This window comes from Brachyhypopomus gauderio, chromosome 1, assembly GCF_052324685.1.
Source record: "Brachyhypopomus gauderio isolate BG-103 chromosome 1, BGAUD_0.2, whole genome shotgun sequence".
Taxonomy (NCBI): domain Eukaryota; kingdom Metazoa; phylum Chordata; class Actinopteri; order Gymnotiformes; family Hypopomidae; genus Brachyhypopomus; species Brachyhypopomus gauderio.
Window position 1 is genome coordinate 24,119,205 of NC_135211.1, and position 22,008 is coordinate 24,141,212.

Here is a 22,008-nt window from a genome sequence, read left to right on the forward strand (position 1 = left end):
TCATGATGTCATAATGTGAACAGCATGGTGAGGAGGACTGTTTAAATACCAATTGTAATTGGACCAGGATGTTTATTGGTCGATTTATGGACCCTGTGAATTTTGCCATTAAACTCCTTGTTAGAGAACAGCAAGTTGTGCAGGAAGTACTGAAACATTGGACAGTTGGACAGGTGCATGAACTTGACTGGAAAATATGATTAAATCTATGACCTTGTGTATAATTGAACTAATGAAAAGCATTCTTCATTATTGTATGAAAAATCTCTAGGGGCACCTTTGTGTTATCTCGACTTTTAAGCGGCATACAGCGTGATTTAAGTTTTGCACAGGACTGTCTTAATGCATTTGATGCATTAGGGCCTGTTGTGCTCCAGAATATGTACTGGCGCGAATGCAGTGGCCTGCAGCCCAGACCACAGCTGTCACAAGAGTGTAGAAAGGAGGTCTGTGAAGGACCGCAGGCTTGTGGCAGGAGCACTCATCAGTGGGCTTTCTGGGTCTTCTCTCAGCAGTCAGGCTTTGTGTGCGCAACAGTATAAGACCAGCTTATGCCGGATGAACTTGCAATCCCACAGGAAGGGAGACGCTTCTCTGCCATGGGAATTTCTTGGGAAGTCATCTCGGTGATGCAGGTTTTTTTTTTTTTTTTTTTTTGATTTAGCAAGTCCAATATGTGCTGGAAAAGGGATTTGATGGATGTTTACTACATACACAGCTGTAAAAACATAGATCGTAAAAAATAGATCATAAAAAAGTAAAGACAAAAAGGTTCTTAGATTTAAGTCATTTTGATACTCTGGCCTCTAATTCTCTAATTCTTTAGTCTTTTTTGAAATAACGGAGTCTACATATAGTCAAATTTCAGTGAAACAGCAGTACTTTCTGCCTGTTTTATACCGGCACTGAAAATAACCAAATATCTGTAGTCAGCAGTGTCTGTATGATGATACAAGGGCAGGGCAGCCAGCTTGATGAATATAGTAAGTGACACTAACCATATACTGTGGAAGCTGTGTATAACCCACACAACTGCAGCTATGACTGCAACTATCACCAACACCAGTGACGCTAATGACATTTTGTGCTAAATCCTTTCTTTTTCTCAGAGCAGGCAAGTTAATGTAGGGTTTGGGAAATTACTAATGGACAGGTTTCTATGGAGACCATGTTGGATTTGAAGACACTTTAAGAGGGAAAAACCCTGGGGCTTTGGTTGCTCTCTGCCTTTTGATACCAAACAAGCCCTAATTAGATTCATTGGTCCCAGGAAATGATCCACAAATGCTGCGTTTGCTTCAGTCCCTATTGGGAATATAACAAATACATTCATCTCTCTCTCTCTCTCTCTCTCTCTCTCTCTCTCTCTCTCTCTCTCTCTCTCTCTCTCTCTCTCTAATTCTTTATCTGACTATGATACCCTGGTCACAGGAATGTTTTTTTTTCTGCAACTATATATATATAATATTTCAATATAATATTTCAAAGCTGTACCTCAAATCCAAATCTGGTCCTGGATTTTATAATCCCTGTAGTTGGCCACTTTCCTGTCCAATCCAATCAAACCCCTAGGTGAAAGTGGGGGTGGGGGATCTGTAGAACCTGCACATCCCGTATCCCTGACATATCAGATGTCTGGATGTCCAACATAGAAGCATCTGTCTCTGCCAAAAGGAGAATTTTGGTTGGTTCCGGTTGACGTGTATGCAAGCGCAGCATTAAGGGAGTTTGTCAAAAGTATAAATTTTCTGTAATGTTACAGTTGAATATAATGATTATGTATCCTTGCATCATGCCTAACAATGTTTCGTTTAAGACTAAAAGTGTTGTGAAGTGAAGCTGCCTTGGAATACCTCTCTCACTAAACTGCTGAGCTTTGAAACCATCCCACGTCTAAATCTGAAATTGCTGTTAATGTATTCAGAGCAATATTTAGCACTGAGGGATTTTTTTCTGGTGCAAATGTTTTAGAAGATTGAACAACATATCACTAAAATGGCAAAGACATTGATAACCAATATATTATTAATATGATAGCACGGGTATGTATGTGTGTTCCATGAAAGTCAGACATGTGACCTTGGTGACCTTTTGAGCATTCTCCACATCAGCCATAGCTAGTACAGGAGAAACAAATATTCATGTGTCAGCAATAGCAAGCAGTACAACAGGAGATTCCTGGTGTTTTACTGCATTTGTTGTAGCACAACAGGGAGACAGAGATAAGGCCTAGAAGAAATGTAGTTTGACATATCAGCTCTCCCTATCTCCCTTTAGATAGCTACAGACCACAAAGCATCTAGATGCTAGTATTAAGGTGTATGAGTATGGTGCAGGAGGCTAGGCAAAAGGATGTACACATGAGGAACCTTTAGAATAGCTTTTCCCGGTGTCAGGTAGGCAGAATGATTGAGTATGCAGGAGAGAGCTGATTTTCATAAACACAACACTGACAGGCAAGGTCAAAACACACATGAGCACCCAGGATATTACAGAGACTTTCTGTACAGACCAGAGGTTAAGATGGACTTGGAGAAGAGGAATCAGTGAGAAAGTCACATGTCGGGGGAAGAAGATGGGGCAGAAGAGATCCTGAATACTACACTAGGATAAAGAATGAGACAGGGTGAAAAGATGGTGAAGGGTTCTCCGTAGGGTGGTGGTGAAGTGACTGCATATTTGGGCTCGCCCCAAACCCTCCAGTGCAGACATACAGGTGCTGCATTGAGACCCCAGCCAGGAGCTGAGACGAGAAGAGCAGGAGGAATAAGTGACTTTCTCGTTGACTCTGCAACAAGAACAGAGAGGAACAATATATGAAGAAAAAAAGCAGTTCAATCACTTAGACAGCTGATGGTGTGGCCATACAGCAGGGGAAGACAAATGTCTTTTGCACTAAGCAGCACTCAACAGAAAGGGGCATAGCAATAACCTCACAGACTGTGCCGTCTCTACAAGCATCATTAGGAGGAATGTCTTCATGCGGTGCACACTCCTTAGGCTGCAGCAGAGCTATAGGTCGCCAGGGTTGCACAGGACTAGGGATGCAAATTATCGATTAATTCATTAATCGTTAGTTGATTGATCTTATCGATCGACTTTCGATTAATCAATAAGCGGCGTTTTTCACCTGAATTTCAGTGTTTCAATAGGGCCTTTAAAAATATCAGCTAAATGGTTCACTTTGTTCAAAAAGTATATATTATATTATGATAATTATATTGTATTATATGATATATTGCTCAAGTAATTATGCATTAGGAAATTTTTATGGTATAACAAAATACATTCTTTCATTTAAAAAGGAATAAATTAAGGACTGGCTCCGTTCTTGCATTTGAAACATTAGACATTAGACAAAAAAAGAAGAAATTAAATAGAGAGCCAAACAGAATATTATTGAGCCTATGCTTGGACAATGTTTCTAGCCTTGTAGTGAACACATGCTGTAACACGACCGGAGAGTGCCCAAGTCTCCACAACATCATTGAGCTTGTCAGCTAAATTGTCAGCGGTGTGTCTATCCGACATGTTCGTCGTAATCAGCACTGCAGATTTTAGCTGCCAGTTCTCGTCAGTGTAGTGGCACGTCACGGTAATGTAACTTTCTGTTAGAGCCGTCCAACAATCTGTTGTAAGGGCTACAGCAGTAGCAGTAGCTAGCTTTGTTTTTAGCTCACTCTTCTTTATTCGTAGCGAGCTTCGAAAACGCTCGCCTTCCCAGTGTAGCTGTGATTTTAGGTTGACCAGGTGCAGTGGTGATATGCAGGACAGCTGCACGGTGTTCAAATGATAATTGAGTGAGCTAGTGGAACTGTTATACTTCAATACCGCATTACACAGAGAATATTTGACTTCTTTGCCTAAATTAACAATGTTGAAATTGTAGCGACTACTACTCCTCGCAGCGAATTCCCTAACAGACAGGCACTTGGTCCTTTAAGTGACACTGGGGGAGCGGAGAGAGAACGGTGCTATTGTTTGAGTTGCGTGGAAAATAAAGTTTCCCTCATCGGGATTTTCTGGATTACGCAGTTTCTGTCTTGTTTCCCGAACCCGCTTCAAAATGGTCCCACACCGCACGTCTTTTCGCCCGCTTCATTTTGTTTGCCACTCTGGTCTTTCGCGACACGTGTTCACTTCTCGTTCTTACGCTCTGTTCAAGTTACTACAGTAGCACGCTAAAACGATTAATCGTGATTAATACATTTTGATCGACTAACCTCTTGATCGACAATTAATCGAAAGTCGATTAATCATTTGCATCCCTACACAGGACAGTATGACCCTAGGCTTCAATGGAGTGACGGCTTCCATAATTCCTGGTGGCAGTGTTGACACTAGCTACGTTCCAGTGGCACTGTTTGGGACTCCGGGCAATAGAAGTGATGTTACAGGCTGCTGAAGGACGCTACTGGACCTGATGTGCCAAAGCTGAGAGAGGCAGGAGACAGTGGAAGTCAGAGGCTACCAAGTTACCATGGGTTGGAATTTTGTACCAGGGGTTGGAATTGCTGATGAACCCTGTGGGGGGTAGAGGGCGGAGTTACTGCAGAGGCTTCAGCTGTGGGAGCTAGAGGGCGGAGTTACTGCAGAGGCCACTGCTGTGGGAGCTAGAGGGCGGAGTTTCTGCAGAGGCCACTGCTGTGGGAGCTAGAGGGCGGAGTTACTGCAAGGGCCACTGCTGTGGGAGCTAGAGGGCTGAGTTACTGCAGAGGCCACTGCTGTGGAAGCTAGAGGGCGGAGTTACTGCAGAGGGCACTGCTGTGTGAGTTAGAGGGCGGAGTTACTGCAGAGGCCACTGCTGTTGGACGTAGAGGGTGGAGTTACTGCAAAGGTCACAGCTGTGGAAACTATTACCAAAATCGATAAATAAGGTCAATTCTCTTGTTTGTATATTTGATTGAACATTTTTGGTCATTGACACAACAAAGCTGTGGTAAAAGAAATTGAGATAGGATCATTTTAATGCATTTTTAAGGTGGATGTTTCTGATACAAAAATTTGCATTGAGTTGTAGCAGTTTCTTTTCAAAGTTATGGAGACCTGCTTCACATTACACACATGTGAAACCGTGGTGCTATTCTGTGCCTAATTAATACATGCTATTGCAATCCCGTTTACCATGTCAGTGTCTGTACTGTGACTTCTCCACTGTCTGTACTGTGACTTGTCCACTGCCCAGATAGTATATAGTCAATGCTCTTTTAGTCAGAAATTGACCAGCAAATTGACCAAAATTGATTGATACATTGTGCATGACAGCAGTTGAGCTACAGTGTGTAACTGCATTAATTAGTAAAATGCCTGTAATATGGTTGAACCTAGTGATGTAGAGAGTAGGATTATGCAGTCCAGAAGGATTTGATTAATCCAGACAGGAGATGGAATGATATTCTCAGATCCATCCTTGCCTTTAGAACACTGTAAAAACACAATAACTGCCCCAGGGCTAAGTGCCCCAATGTAAGTACTCCATAATTGCCCCAGAACTGCTCCAGTGTTAAGTACTCTGTCAGAGTGTTGGCTTGTAAAGTTGGTTTGTAAAAAACTGTCTACGTAGGAGGGAGGATAATTCTTCAAGGGCCTTTGAAATTAGAATCTCCACTGATGCACTTGTATTTTCCCTGGTTGTTTTTCTTGATTGCTTTCCAAGTGTTTCATACTCCAGAGGCTCCTGTGGCAACACATTTGTAATAATCATGAAAAAACTGATACATCAGCATTTTCTCATCCATTCAGATATAATCATCTGAGCTCAGGGCCATAGACTGCACTGAGCTCCAGCCTAGAGGATGTAGCTCTGCTCTTTTGAAAAATGGCTTGTAGCCCCGTTTTTCTTTTTTTTATCACAGATGTTCTTAATTACATTTCAGGCATTTGCAATTCAGTGAGCAGGCACTCTCCTGTGCAAATGTTGGCTATGTGAGGATTCTGGGAAGTTCACGCTGACTGGAGAAGAAACTCGTTTAACTGCAGAGAACACATCCAGTGCCATCTCCAGCCAACGCATGATACTATGTCTTTATTTAAATGAGTGCATTGTTGTTGTACTTCTTTTTGAGCAATGATTACTGTTTACATGCATTTTCTGTGTATTATTCACTAAAATTAGAAAGATAGAGGGCAAGCACCCAATCAACAAACACCATCAATAACCAGAGCATGGGTTTTCAGGCAATTGCTGGAGGAGGCGAGACCTCTGAATGATCTTTAAGATGGGGCTTCATCCTCCATAGGTTTATGAGAGTAATGTCAACCTAATTAGGTCAAAAGGAAATTACTATTCTTAGTCATTTTCATCTAATAAAGTACTCAAGCACTAATTAAGGAACGAGGTGCAAAAAGTAGGAACGCAGACGAAACCTTTATTTAAAGAGTCAGTGAACTATTGGAAGGTCAGAACAATCCCATGAGACGAGCCTGAGGAATTTGATCTGGCAAAGGAGAGGAAATTTGACACAGAAGAATACCCAAGAGGAACACTCTAAGATATTTAACATTTCTGAGTAACCTTCTGCCAGAAACCGAAACATAAGACTCAGCAAACAGCAAGCTCCTCAAGTAGAGATACACAAAGATGCCACTAATAATCCCTAATTAATAAGGAGTGGCTCTATGTTGCCCTCTGGTGGCCAAGAGTGTCTTACCAGGTGGCCCAGCCTCAAGCACTATAGAACTCCTCCAAGCGACAGCACCTGACATTCCCAGACATGCTACACGGTCACACCAGAAAGTCCTGATCAGCTCCAGGTCCAATATTTGACGTCGGAACCTGCACACTCTTCTCATTCATATACATCCCAGTCTACAAGGGACTTGATGCTGACATGCACCTGCAAGGTGTCCAGGAGGGACCTGGCTGTGCAGGCTGGGTTAGTGACAGGGGTAAACACAAGACTGACTTCATGCAAGAGACACAGAACATGGGGTTTATGTGCATCCACCGGGGAGGAGAATGCAGAAGACTTCTCCTCTTGGGTCTTGCATACCATGGGATTAGCTTGTTGCAGTCAGCAACTTGCTTACAAGCTGCAGACATTAACTGAAGAACAGCACAGACCTTCTGCCATGCTGATCTTTAACTTAGGATAAGGGCTTGGGAGATCCTGACAGAGATACTGTCAGAAAGTCTTTCTGAACTGAGGACATCTGAAACCAGATCAGTCAGCAGGCTGTAGACCCTAACTATATCTTGCAACCGGCCTCCTTGGCTGATGGTACCTTAGACACATTCCCTGCCTTGGAGAACCATTCAACCACAACCATGATCATTGTGTTGCTCTAATTTCACTACCAGGAGCTTCCCATTCAAGATATACTGGTAATAGTTTTGCTCTGGGGGTCTGAGGCTATGATAAATGACAACCCTTCTGCCTACATTAGAAGCATTAAACTCCACCTCCACCAAACACAGGAAGCTGCAGGACTGGAGCAGATGTCCCGCTTGAGCTCCTCAAAGGGTTTCTGAGCTTTGAGTGTCCCCAAGACTAGGGACCACCCAGAGACCATATATATAAGTGGACTGGACGACGCGAGTGAAAAGTGAAGCCTCCGTGAGTCAGCTGCCTCTAGTGGCTGGCGGCAGTACAACTTTTAACCCCGCCCATTCCCATGTAAGTGAACGGGCCGGACGAGAAACTTTGAATTTGAATTTGAATCTGGCTCCAATTTTCATCTACAGAGCAAAGCGCATCCAAGATGGCGGTGTCCGTGCGGCAAAAGTTCACAATGGGAGTCAACGGTGACGTACCGTCCATTATATATACGGTCTCTGGGACCACCCTATGATTTTCTTTCTGAGGGTGTTCAAATAGGTGACAATATTGTTAAAATTTCATATAAGTTGCCTAAATAATCAGAAAAGCACAGAAAGCATTGCACCAAGCGAAGGGACATGTGACATGTGGCTGGACCTATGCTCAGTTTACCCTTTGAATTCTGCTTCTCATAGTGGTTGTTCTTGATATGTAGCTGGATAATCCACTTGACATTGGCTACATGTTTACCTAATGTTTAAGTGGATATATCATCCAAGTTGATGGACATTTAGCAGTTTGGGGTGTCTCATAGGGCCTCGTTGATGAAGTGTTGGTACATGTATCAACCCAAGAGGAATTACCAAGTATCCTTAATGGACACAAGAAAAGATGGAGGGAATCTTCCACTAATCTCCTTGCCTGACTCAAATGAGGTTCCCCATTCAGGGGTCTAAGTTCTCAGGAGGTTCTCAAGATACAGGTGAGGACCATCTGAAGGGGGTGAAGTATTAGGCAAATTGGACTCCTCTTGGTGGGTAGATGCAGGGGCCCCAGGATGCTACCACAGGGTCCATAATTTCCACAAGGTCCTGTAGTCACTTGCTCATGTCTTCCAATACTCACACCATAGTAAGCATGGGCATTTTTTAACTGCTCCAAATCTAAGCGCTCTGCTGGGTCTTGATGTAATTTTAGTCTCACCCTGATATCGGAAAAAAATTTGGTGTCCTTGTACTGGAAACCTGTGTAAACCATGTGAGCCACCCAGAGAGAGCCAAGCACAGAGCAGTTACTGCAGGTGAAACGATCAATAACTGATGCAATGTTTCCTGGCAGGTGTTAGAGGTGACAGGAGCACTAAACGTTCTTTAAACGGGGGGAAAACTAAACTGCACCCTGAGAGGGATTTTTACTGCAGACCCACAGTTCAGGAGACCAGTGTTAACCTAAGGCAGCACCAGTGGAATGAGGTGCCCAGGAGGTCAGGAGCAAACACTGATGGGAATGAGAGGCAAGTCCAAATACAAATACAGAGACGAGACATTTTTTTAAAGACTCAGAGGTCTCGAAACCTGGATGAAGGCAAGTCCAGCCCTGTGTGACAAGCTCAAGGCATTTGTTCTGTCGAAGGAGAAGAAACTCAAGAGAGATATCCAAGAGGAACATTTTAGGATATTTGCTGTCACTGGCTTAAGCAGGTGCTGCTGATAATCTGTGGCCAAGGGTGGCCTGGTGGGTGGTCCAGCCCTTGGCAGTAACAACTGCAGCTTTAGTAGTCAGTGTGATCACAAATATCACAAATATGGTTGCTAAAGTGAATATGTCATTTGTGCAAACTCTGTTTTTTCAGTCACTCTTACACCTTCTTCTTTGCATTCCAGTTTACAATGTACATAGCTGTGGTCTAAATACAAATAATCAAATTTTATTATGGTGTGATTTTTTTTCTGCTTTCTAAAATCGATATTGCACTTTCACTAAGACAACAATTTATCAATTTTATCTCTTTATTTGTTGACTGAACGTTTGGTCTCAATAACAATGCAGAATAACAATCATTTCTCTCTCTTTGTCTTCCCCTCGTTGCAAACATCTGTCCCGTGTCCGCCCTGTTCTTGTCGATGTTGTCCTCACCAGATATCTCTTTCAGTCTCCTTCTGCTGGTGTTTGTCCTCTGTGGGCTGGCCCTGCTCGGAGGCATCACCCTCGCCACCTGGAAGCTGTGCTGGGTGCCCTGGCGCACCACAGCCGTCCTGCACAGCGTCCCCACCTGCCCCGAAACAGCGAGAGGAGGTGATAAGGACTACCCACCCCACGGAGACATCATGGCAGCCGAGAAGATGAAGGGTAATTTTTTGGAGGCGGCAGTGAAGATCAGTCATACATCGCCAGACATCCCCACAGACGTACAGCTCTCCATGAAGGACCACCTGCTGAGACGCACACGCATTGCCCGGCAGACAACTGAGCCCGCCTCCTCCAACAGGTTAGACCTCAGCCAGTTTTGGAACAGCTTCTAACATCAACATACATTAAAAAATGGCTCACACCGGCTGCAAAACAATGTTGAAACATTTATAGGTTAAGTAATTCTTAAGTTTAAAGCAGTACTGTCAGTAGCTTATCTGGATTCTAAAATCTACGAGCTTTCACTTAGTATACACTATGTTTGAAGCCAGAATATGTTTTGAAAAGAGATTACTGGCAAGGAGTTCTGAGTTTAGTTACAGTCATTCCAAATTGAGTTATTGCATAAATTCTCGTAACTTGTCAGGAAGCATTACACATGAAGGTGGTCCCTAATGTTTACTGAGTGTGTTTATCAAGCAGTAAATTTTTCCCTCATTTTAGCTGAACTAGATAAAACGTAATGCTTCAGCAGTAGTGCTGGCTGTGAGAGCTACACATTTTTACATAATTCTCTTATCCAGTGTCATAGTCACATATGTTCTAGTTACACCTTAAAATTACAGTGCCCTTGGTCAACATTTGATCTCAACATTTAATTTAAATGCAGAGTGGCTCATCTGATTAAACCAACGCGCATGAATGATTCAGTGACTAAACTGTATCTCAATGTTACCAGGCATAATTCTTTTAAGAAACACCTACCCAGACAGATGCAACATGTTAGCAGCCTGGACCGTGGGAGCGAGTGTTTGGACGTGGAAGATCATCCCACCTGCACAGCTGCTGCTATCGGTCGCATCCAGCCCGAATTGTACAAGCAGAGCCTGCAGGAGACCGAGGAGTCGTCGAAGAACGGAGCAGCCAAGACCTGCGGCAAGATCAACTTCTCACTCAAGTATGATTACGAGGGCGAGCTCCTGCTCGTCAACATCCTCAAGGCGCAGGACTTGCCCGCCAAAGACCTGTGCGGAAGCTCAGACCCCTACGTCAAGGTTTACCTGCTGCCAGACCGCAAGTACAAGTTCCAGACGCGAGTGCACCGCAAGACTCTCAACCCCACGTTTGATGAGACGTTCCAGTTCCCAGTCCCCTACGAGCAGCTGGCAGGCAGGAAGCTTCACCTCAGCGTGTTTGACTTTGACCGCTTCTCCCGACACGACATGATTGGCGAGGTGATACTCGAAAACCTGTTTGAAGTGTCCGACCTCTCACGGGAAACTTCCATCTGGAAAGACATTCAGTACGCCACTAGTGTAAGACAACCTATCCCTTTTATTATTGTGTTAAGGTGTGGCAGAAACCCATTCCTCTCACCTGGAGATATTTCACTTTATTGTATATCAAATGGGTGAGGCTCCCATCTGGAAAGAACAATATATTACCATATACATATGCTTATTATTGTTATTAGCATTTATGATTAGATAGATCAGGTTTTGCTGTCCTCCAGCTATATGCCAGATATACATTCCATGTGTTTTGAGATGACAAAAGTGCAATCGTCTTGTTTCCAGTTCTAGCTGATGCAGTGGAAAGCACCTCCAGTAAATTATATCCAGTTATTATTGAGAGTAGACTTGGCCTACATCAAATGATGAATATGATCATGATAATTAACGCAGTGCATCTGTTGTTGTGTTAGTATCTTTTCACTTAATTCACAAAGAATTTTGTAAGTGTAAATAAAAGGGAAGATAAACGTATATGATGGAAATTTTTTGAATAGAGGTTAACCAAATACTCACCAGTCTTCCACATACTGAAAACACTACATATGAGCTTCTTTGCAATATTTTACTAATAGACCTCAGTCATCTGCAAAGTCAGAACTCATCACATGATCATTTTAAGATCAAGGCTTTAATGGTGGTCCTAATTATCTCCATGGCAATACTAGAATCCCAGCCAGTGGTTTGGTTGTACAATAATGAGTAGGAATAAAAGCTTTCAATCACACTGATATTCAGTTAATGGGACTGCAGGTGTGTAAGCTATGATATTTGTGTTAAGCCAGCTGGGCAAACTGTGGTACAATATCAGTGATTCATGAAATTGTTGTCTCAGATGAGATATACAGTACTACACCACAGTACAACACAGTACTACACTAATGTACAGTCTACCTTGGCTTCGTAAAGTGGTCAAGTGTATACAGGCTTTTTTTTCTAATTACATATGTGCGTTCTGATATCTGTGTGCGGTTTCTTTTTTAAGCCTGTGAATGAAAGGCACGGATTGTTACCTTTTCAATCAGTTTTTTTGTTTGTTTTTTTGTTTTGTGGATGTTGATACGATCTACTAAAACTTTGTTCTAAATTAGAGGAAAGCTGCAGAAACTATATCAGAGGTTTGTTGAGTGAGGAGATAGCGATTAGGTGAGGCTAATCTTCAAATCTGCTTCAGATCTATTCAGTCAATGGGAAACTGACTTTTGTACCTGTGTAAGGTATTTCACATTCTCTTTTTAAACAAAACAGGAACATGAATCTCTTGTTCAAAAGGCAGCATATGTTTGTACATTTGCTGGAGTTGTGTTCATTAGGACTGATTGGATCAATATGTGTTTTGTGTGTATGGTGCCATTAGGAGAGTGTTGACCTGGGGGAGATAATGTTCTCCCTGTGTTACCTACCGACTGCAGGACGACTCACTCTTACTGTCATCAAGTGCAGGAACCTTAAAGCCATGGACATAACAGGCTACTCAGGTGCATCTGTGTGTGTGGGTGTGTGGGTGTGTGCCACTGCTGTGATCTTGTTATAAATCTTTCTCACACTAGCACACAGCCGGTCTGAGAAATACATGTGACACTTATTTGTTTTGCTGGTAGATCCATATGTGAAAGTATCACTCATTTGTGATGGGAAAAGGCTGAAAAAGAAGAAAACTACAATAAAGAGGAACACCCTAAACCCTGTATATAATGAAGCTATTATCTTTGACATCCCTCCTGAAAACATGGAGCAAATCAGCTTACATATATCAGTTATGGACTATGATTTGTGAGTTATAGTTTGTATAAACTCTTACACTAAAAGGCACACCACATGAACGCAAGATACATGTGCTTTCAGGAGCATTTGTCCCAGTAAAGGCTTAACACAGTTCTCTGTTGCATCTGTTTGCTATTTTTGGTGGGTAGAGTGGGACACAATGAGGTCATAGGTGTAAACCGGGTGGGGTGCCACGCAGAAGGACTGGGCAGAGATCACTGGAACGAGATGTTGGCTTATCCTCGCAAACCCATTGCACACTGGCACCCTCTCCTAGAACCCAAGAAGTCTGAGAAAGAGGTACCAGCACTGCTTTAAATCAGAAAAATCTAAGCTGAACACGTAGCAATAATAATTACACATATATAGTCTTACTGCACTGAAATCATATCTTTTCTCTCACTATCTCTCGGTGTGTTTCAGTGGAAGACACGCACTGCAAGCTTTGACAGTCAGGGGTCCTGTCCCTCCCCTCGACTACCTTCCAGTCCATAGAGAAGAGGCCTGAATTACTTCAGACTAGGGATTCTCAGCAGCCAACAATCTACCAGGGAATCTGTGGTAAGAATCACACATGTCCTAAGACAACCTGGGGTGCATCGTCTATCTGTGTGGGCATGTCTTTTGATACAGAGCAAAAGGAGTCAAGGACTTTCATTTGTGATGCGCAGCTGAGCCTAGTCATGTTTATGGTGTGGGATTTGGGTGTTTTTTAAGCAGAGGTCTCCAGGTCTCCCACTGGCTACATTCACAGGCCTGTCCAGAAAGCTATGTTCATAAATTGCCATGTATGTGGCAAATTTATTGCCATAAATTGTATGTTTGGTGTTTCAAATAGGCAGTTTACAAATGTTTGACATAATATTGTAAAAATCTCATTTAAAAAAGCAAAGCTGATTTAAGGTATTCTTTAAGCTTTTTGTTTGTAATACTGGTAAATTGGTACAAAAGGGATATCTTTAACTAAGATACTGAGAGTCATACATTTTGGTTTTTATGCAAACTGTCTTAGCAAAACTTCCATGTGTTGTCAGACCTGAGGTATTCCTGTGACTTTCCTACTGCTTGTGATGTTGTGATTCTGTTTGCCACCCTGCAAGATTTACGTTCAAAGCCAAGAGACAAAGACCATATTGCTTAAATAGTTTTACTGGCTGTTTACAAATGTTTTTATTTATGTATAGTTATTTGAAACCTGTAAATTTTACTAAGCTTTTTGTGAAATTTAACAAATATTAAAATATTGTAGATATTTTGATACAGGGGTATGTTAAAAGGTTATATGAATATTCCAGGCAACATACCAGCACTGTTATTTTAGTTACCTGTATGTATTTGAAATGATTTCCTATTTTCCTTCATTTTCATTTCTAGTATCTCTGATTAAGGTGAAGTAGGTTTCAGCAATATCACTTGAAGTTACACTTAGGCTCAAATACAATACTATTCAGTTTGTTATAAATTGGATTGATGCGGACAGGGCATTTTCCATCTTTTAAATAGGTAGCAAGTTTACTTATATGGCAAGAGTATATTTAACTTGATCATTAAATGCATATTTTAAAATGGAAATGTATCTTTTTCATCATAGACCTGTTTACCGAATCTCTATATAAATTGTAATGGTTGATATTTTCCAATGTACATGCAAATTAGCAGGAACAATAAAACATTCTGGGCTGCACTGACCAAAATATCTTTAGCTTATCTATCATCATATTACTGATCTAGGATTAGCTTCAAATGCTCTTTCTATAATACAGTGATCATATACTGGGAGGGCAGGACTGACTTTACTCACATCGGTGTGATCTCATGTGGGTCAGTCATCATCGTACCCTCCACAATCAACTTGAAATGCTACTGACGCTGGAAGACACCACTGTATAAATTATAATTTCACCAAGTAGCAATCAAAGGCCGCCTGTCAGCAGCCTAGTAGTTCCAGCGTGGAGCGGTAACCACGAGTAAGGGTTCTGACAGACAGACTGGCTTCTCTCCACGCCCCTGAAGCCACTGTCTGGGACTGCCCATGACCTAACACGACGTTTACTCCAAGAGTGCATGACCATCAGGCATGGTGCATACGCTAGTAACTGCAATTTTGTAATATTGTTCTTGTTTGAAAGTCTCTGCCTTTCCTTGGGCTTTAAATAACTTAAAACAATATTTTATAACATTCTATGACAATAATTTTGGTGTCTTTTTTAATATTAATTTAATTTACTAAGTGATCTTTGACAAATGTCTCCTATTCTGTATGTTTCTTCTTTCCTATTTTGTTCCTTAATGTAATGGAATTTGTTACTCACATTGGCTGGACCCCACACATTGCCCCCCCCCCCCTCCCCCCTGGGATTATAGACCTAATTTCATTTACAAGTCACTTTCATTTTTATATAAAGAATTTATAGTTGTACAGTTACTTAGTTCAGATCATGACTACAGTGTATTTTAGACATGTGTTTAAAGTTCTTAGTCCTGATTTGTTTTTGTTTGTTTGTTTTTGGGTTTGTTTCTTTGTTACTTTGTTTTCATTTGGTCTGTGGTTTTTGTAAAATATAATTTTTTTCTCAATGCGTTACAAAGTAGTGTGCAAAACAAGTTTATTGTTTATTTGGGTGCCATTAATCATATAAAATGTTGGAAAAATACAATGGTGATTTGGAATTCTTTGTTTTCCAAATGAATGCAGTTAATACTCATTTAATATTTTAGATGAGAACATAATTGAATTACACAATAATACTGCAGTTTCCAGTTGTTTATAACCTAAGTTAACAGCTAGAAAAATACTTTAATATAAGGTTTAAAAAAGCATAACACAGTAGCATTTTCAAATATGCTGAAGGCAAAATATTTAAATTTGTGGAAGTACATTTTCAGTTCTCTATTGTGTGTTAGTCACTACAGTAGGTGGTAGTGGATAATGGCTGCACTGTCAGCTCTATAGACATATTTTTAATTCACCTTAAGAAACTTAATTTATTTACCCTAACAAAACATTAGGTAATAAAGAATGGAATTTTACCTAATTGCAACCTACATAAGAAGCAGAAATATAGGTGTATCAGGTAAGTGTTAGGGGAAGATCCAGTCTTAGATATGTGTTTTTATTCTAAATGCTGAAAACAACCAGCCTTGTGCAAATAAATCTGAATGCCTACCACTTGCCTTCACAATGTCAGCAACCCTCAGCAAATATGTCACAACTTGAGCATAACACATCAAATCAGTCTTTACCAGGTTCAAATCAGACATTTTGTATCAGACGGGATCAAAATCTGGAGACTAGTAGACTCTGTGCTGTTGGCCGCATGCTGTTTTCTCTGACTGTTGCGAACATCCTACACCTCCAGTTTTTTCTTCAGCTGCAGCTTGTAAAGCATCTGGTAGCCGTCGTCCCAGGCGTACAACAGCTGCTCCAGTGGACTGTATTTGAGACTTGAGTGAGTCCCATACCGCTTGGGAAAATACACCGTAGGAGCATCGTCATTGGTCACCATGTCACTCACGTCAAAGACACACTGGATCCGAGAGCGACTGGGGAGCTTGGAGTTGTAGACCACGTAGACAGTTCCACAGACCACGAACGCTGCCTCCGCGTTCTCCCTGGGGCATGGGGTGTCCCACATCTGTTCGATGGCCAGCGTTTTTGGGTCCACTTTGGCTAGCGAGACGTGTTTCTCGTTTTCCTTGGTGGCGTAAATGGCCCACAGACCCTCCTCGTCTGCAGCCAGGTCAACGTAGGTCTCGGGGTTCAGAGTGTACACGGGCAGCTGGTCTTTAGCTGGGAACACAGCACTGTCAGCCACTAACCTGTTCTGAAGGTCAAACTTCACCAGCCTCAATTCCTCATCATCCTTCACAAAATACAGGTGATTGTTGTAGACCACATGGCCCATGCCTCCCCAGGCGTAGGGGAGCTGGATGCTTGTGGCTCCCGCCATGCCCTGAGAGGAACTGAGGTCCCTCATGGAGCCAAACTCATACAGGGTGTCCTCGCCTGTGCCGTTGAAGATGTAGACCTTCCCAGAAGAACTGCCCGTGTCTTTCGTCCACATGCCCTTATGGCCACCCACACGCTTCAGAATCTTCATGGCCTTAATGCTGGATATCATGTCACTGCAGTCTTTTGGGGAGAGCACAGACAGCATTAGAGACGTGCAGCGAATATCTGCAGGAATACAACAGATCACACCCTGCTAGTGCAGAGGCTGCCTTTCCTGAGGATTTTCTTATTAACTTGTGTGAAGTTATTGAATGTCATCAAATTTGTAATATCTGCCTACTTTAATTAGTGCATTCCTGTTCACTCGCCTCTCATTTAATTAAAGTGTTTATTCTGCACTTTATAATGGCAGGCGCATAATTATGCAACTTGATCATAAAGCATGTTTGGAATGCTCATTCTGATTATAAAATCACAGGGACCAGCACATGCGTTTAATTATCCAAGGGGAAAAAAATCAATGGCACCATGCCATGCCATGCTTAATGACATGAAGTTAATTTCTGCTGTGTGGCTTCAGTCTATGATGTTAGTTAGTAGGTCTTATGAGTGGACAGGTGCTATGCTTAAAACAGCACTGTTATCCTGCAGGAGAACATTGTGGGTGTCTCACAGTGCATATCAAACAGGATGTTTCGAAAATGCTTACTTATGACTTTTTGCTGAATGGTAGCAGTTTATGCAAATGGTAGATCGCCTGGGTACTCTCAATTTAGCGTAGCAGGTATTATGCACCTTGTCTTTTTGTAATTGTAAATGTTCCTTTTCTCAGGCCTTGTTAAGTGTCTGGATGTCCGGATTCAAAGGCTACACGATAACTACACATATCAAAACATTAATTGACCCGTAAGACAGAACTGCACAAAAAATTTTTACAGTAAAATTTGAATAAATAAATCCAGCATTCTTAGGAATCTTAAAGCATGTTTTGTTGCAATGTTAATAAGACCTAGACCTAGACACTTTGTGTAATTCAAAAGTTGTGGTGAACCAAAATCTGTGTATCTCAAAACATCCACATAAAAATACACAGTATATACAGTATGTACAGTATGTATTATCAGATGTCTTTCAATACAAATTTAGCCCTTCTTCTTATTTAAGCCATTCTCTGATTTTTTTAGAACTACACTCAGCATTATTACTCAGGAATGTTGTCCTAATTCATCCAACCTACTTCATAATAATAGAGAAATCCAAAGTGCAGTTATAATTTGCATGCTATGTCAGTGCATACTATCCCTTTCATATCAGTATTCCCATGCAAATAGCCATGGTATGTTTTTTTTTCCTCGTTACCCGTGAGTTTGGAATACTTGGCTTTATTCTTCTCCTTGGCCACAGTAACCTGCTGTTCTACCAGCTTGTCATCCACGTCCACACAGGGCTGGGCGCCGTTCTGTGTCTCTAGGTAGTCCATCTCGCGCTCCACCCGGTCCACGCGCACGCCCACCGCATCCAGCTCGCTCCGCAGCGTCTCCTTGTTCTTGTCCAGGCCCTCCAGCTGAGACACCATCTGCTGCTTGAACTCGCGCAGCTCTGACGCGTACCGGCTCGTCTGCTCGTGCCACAGCGAAATGCGGTCCTGCCGAATGACGAGAGGAAAAGCGCGTGCGAGTTTTAGCACGACAACGCGGTGAATAACCAACAGCACATGGACGTAGTTTTGATTTCATAAGTGGGGGGGACACAACCTGGGGTGGCGTGGCGAACTGTTGAGCGGGGGGGGGGGTGCTGCATGATCCTAGTGCTAGATTTGTCGCTATTTGGATATTGGTTTTTTAACCGTTAAAAGGTGGGGGGGACATGACTTCGTCGCTACTTAAATATTTGGTTTTAACTGTAAAAACTGGGGGGGACCAAAACCGGCTTTTGAAAAAGTGGGGGGACATGTCCCCCCCGTCCCCCCCCAAAACTACGTCCGTGCAACAGCATATGTGCTAGTGTATAGGTCGAACAACGTGGATGAGGTTTGACCTTACAAATGCTGGTAATGGCTTTTTGGGGGCAACTAACACGAACATGAGTAGGCCTACTCTGTGGTGTCCAAATAAATGCTTGCTGTCCTACTGCACACACCGCCTGTGGGTTACATAGTCAAATACCTGACATCACAGAAAATGTGACTTTACAGATAATTATAGATTTGGTGTGTAACATGTATGAAGTCTTCAGATTTTGCATAAGTGAGAGCAACCTGCACTGATTCCATACACCTTTAGCAGGTAATTACTGTTGCTCTAAAGTACACTGGTAACTGGACGGTCTGGCTAAGCAGCTTCATTTGACTGGTGAGTCACTGGAAAGAATTTGAAAAGAAGCTTCTTTCAGCAAAATTTCAAGAATTGACTTCATTCGTGCACTTATGCAGGACCATAAGTGCAGACTCAGTTGATGCTGTACACACATAATACAGACGCTGTGCACACAGTACAGACGATGTATACACACAGTACAGACGCTGTGCACACAGTACAGACGCTGTATACACACAGTACAGACACTGTAAACACACAGTACAGACGCTGTACACACACAGTACAGACACTGTAAACACACAGTACAGACGCTGTGCACACAGTACAGACGCTGTATACACACAGTACAGACGCTGTGCACACAGTACAGACGCTGTATACACACAGTACAGACACTGTATACACACAGTACAGACACTGTAAACACACAGTACAGACGCTGTATACACGCAGGACAGACACTGTAAACACACAGTACAGACGCTGTGCACACAGTACAGATGCTGTACACACACAGTACAGACGCTGTATACACACAGTACAGACGCTGTATACACACAGTACAGACGCTGTACACACACAGTACAGACACTGTATACACACAGTACAGACGCTGTACACACACAGTACAGACGCTGTACACACACAGTACAGACACTGTATACACACAGTACAGATGCTGTGCACACAGTACAGACGCTGTATACACGCAGTACAGACGCTGTATACACGCAGGACAGACGCTGTGCACACAGTACAGACGCTGTGCACACAGTACAGACGCTGTATACACACAGTACAGACGCTGTACACACACAGTACAGACGCTGTGCACAGAGTACAGACGCTGTGCACACAGTACAGACGCTGTACACACATAATACAGACGCTGTGCACACAGTACAGACGCTGTATACACACAGTACAGACGCTGTACACACACAGTACAGACGCTGTGCACACAGTACAGACGCTGTGCACACACAGTACAGACGCTGTATACACACAGTACAGACGCTGTACACACGCAGGACAGACACTGTAAACACACAGTACAGACGCTGTAGACACAGTACAGACGCTGTATACACACAGTACAGATGCTGTACACACAGTACAGACACTGTGCACACACAGTACAGACGCTGTACACACACAGGACAGACACTGTAAACACACAGTACAGATGCTGTATACACACAGTACAGATGCTGTGTACACACAGTACAGATGCTGTGCACACACAGAAGAGATGCTGTATACACACAGTACAGACGCTTTACACACACAGTACAGACACTGTACACACAGTACAGATGTTGTACACAAACAGAACAGACCTTTTACACACACTACATACCTTGTACAGATGCATTCTTGGATCTAAAAGACAGAATGAGATAAAAAGGAAGAACAGGGCAACAGCAAGATAGATGGATAGGTCGAAGCACTGTGTGTGTGTGAGTGTGTGTGTGTGTGTGTGTGTGTGTGTGTGTGTGTGTGTGTGTGTGTGTGTGTGTGTGTGTTATAAACCCTGAGGAAACACAGATGTGAATAATGAAGCAGCCAGACTTCAGGAGCAGTCCTGTGTATTAAAGGTCCTCTGTAACAACCACTAAAAACCAACTAAGCTTTTGAAGATGCTCTCAGAAAGCAAAGTACTGCTCTTCTCTCTGTAATTTTATGGAATGATATGGCTTTCTACGGAGCATTGAGGTTGTGCACGTCAAGTCTTCTTTTCTTAAGTGTCTGTTCTTCTCCCTGCAAAGGTCCTGGAGGTGCAGGTCTGGCTGGGAGTATGGGGGCTCTTACCTCTATGGCAAGCAGTCTCCTCTCTAAGTAGTCCATCAGGGCTTGCTGCTGCGCTGTGGCCAGTCCAGAAAGCACTACGACGAGAAATTGGAGGATTCTCATCATGGCTGGAGACGGAGAGGTCCTAGTACGCTGCGAGCGGGTGTGTGCGTTTGCTCTTAGTCAGGGAGGAAAAGCCCTGGTGGATCGAGAAGCCCAACTTGGCTGGAATGTTTTGACAAGCGGCAGAGGAGGAGCCTACACATCTGGCTTTCTTTGGCGATTTCCCGTCTCTCTTCTAGAAACAACATTAATCGTAGGATAGATGAAAGTCAGACCTAAACACGACATAGGACTGTAATGTCCTTTTCATTACAGATTCCGAGGACTTTAATGTATATTTGCCCTCACTCGAACTCTGAAACTTCCGCTAGTTTAAAGATCGAAGTTGTTACCCTTTCTGAAGTCCACCACGTATTATATTTGGGTGTTTATTCGTTTTCCTTTTCTGTTGTTAATGATTTCGGGAGTATATCAGGGAAATATTTTATTGGAAAGACATTTGAAATCGCTGATGTTAAAGCTTTTTAAGGTCCTTTATGTGCCGTATTCTTTTCCATTCATTCATTGTATTTGGCTTGGATGCGTCGTGTAACGCCAAAGCATTTTCCAAGCACACGAACAGACCAAAGTTAATTTCATGTCTGCCTAAACTAAACGACGCCTACCACTGACATCAGACTTGCGTACTATATAGTCAAACACAGCGCACATTTATAGGTTTTGCTTAAACAAAGTGTAAAAAGTAATGACAACATTAAAACCCTATGAGGTGTGTTTATTGTTCGAAGTACATAAACCGTGATCATTTTGGGTTATTCCTACGCGGTCGGAAGTCAGCTGGCGGGACATAACTGTTCTCAGCACGGTTGCGCCACCAGACTGATCCGACTGATCAGTTTTAAGAAATCATGGTGAAGGCTGAATATCATGTATATATAAATGATTTATATCAGTTTCTGTTGCTTTCAGAAATGTTTGAATAAATGTTATTTGCAAGTGCATTTACAGTATAAATGTTTACTAAAAGCGTGCAGCTAAATCCCTCCGTTGCGTTTTGAAAGGAACCCTGACGGCTGACTCAGCTTACCGGATACCGGACTCCAGTTGGGCCTTCAGGGTACGATAGGATCACACATTAGTGACTGTACATTCTACATTTACAACATATTAGGAAAGGATATGTTTATTATGTGTTTCTAATTAAGTGGCTATTCTGTGTA

General features: G+C 42.5%; 2 protein-coding genes and 1 long non-coding RNA gene across 3 annotated transcripts; 2 read left to right on the forward strand and 1 right to left on the reverse strand.

The window, feature by feature from the left end:
• Positions 1-3,173: 3,173 nt before the first annotated feature.
• syt6b (synaptotagmin VIb) lies at positions 3,174-15,934 on the forward strand. Its single transcript, XM_077004438.1, has 6 exons — positions 3,174-9,747; positions 10,348-10,924; positions 12,258-12,378; positions 12,502-12,673; positions 12,814-12,964; positions 13,088-15,934. Exons 1-6 carry the CDS (start codon positions 9,383-9,385, stop codon positions 13,157-13,159), a joined length of 1,458 nt encoding a protein of 485 aa, XP_076860553.1. The 5' UTR covers positions 3,174-9,382; the 3' UTR covers positions 13,160-15,934.
• olfml3b (olfactomedin-like 3b) lies at positions 15,254-20,969 on the reverse strand. The gene is made up of 3 exons (XM_077004439.1): positions 20,747-20,969; positions 17,976-18,261; positions 15,254-16,796 (listed from the first exon to the last, which is right to left on the reverse strand). The coding sequence occupies exons 1-3, from the start codon at positions 20,849-20,851 to the stop codon at positions 16,012-16,014; spliced, it is 1,176 nt and encodes a 391-aa protein (XP_076860554.1). The 5' UTR covers positions 20,852-20,969; the 3' UTR covers positions 15,254-16,011.
• LOC143513395 (uncharacterized) lies at positions 20,358-20,907 on the forward strand. Its single transcript, XR_013130634.1, has 2 exons — positions 20,358-20,592; positions 20,704-20,907. It is a non-coding gene; the product is annotated as an uncharacterized LOC143513395 (long non-coding RNA).
• Positions 20,970-22,008: the final 1,039 nt, after the last annotated feature.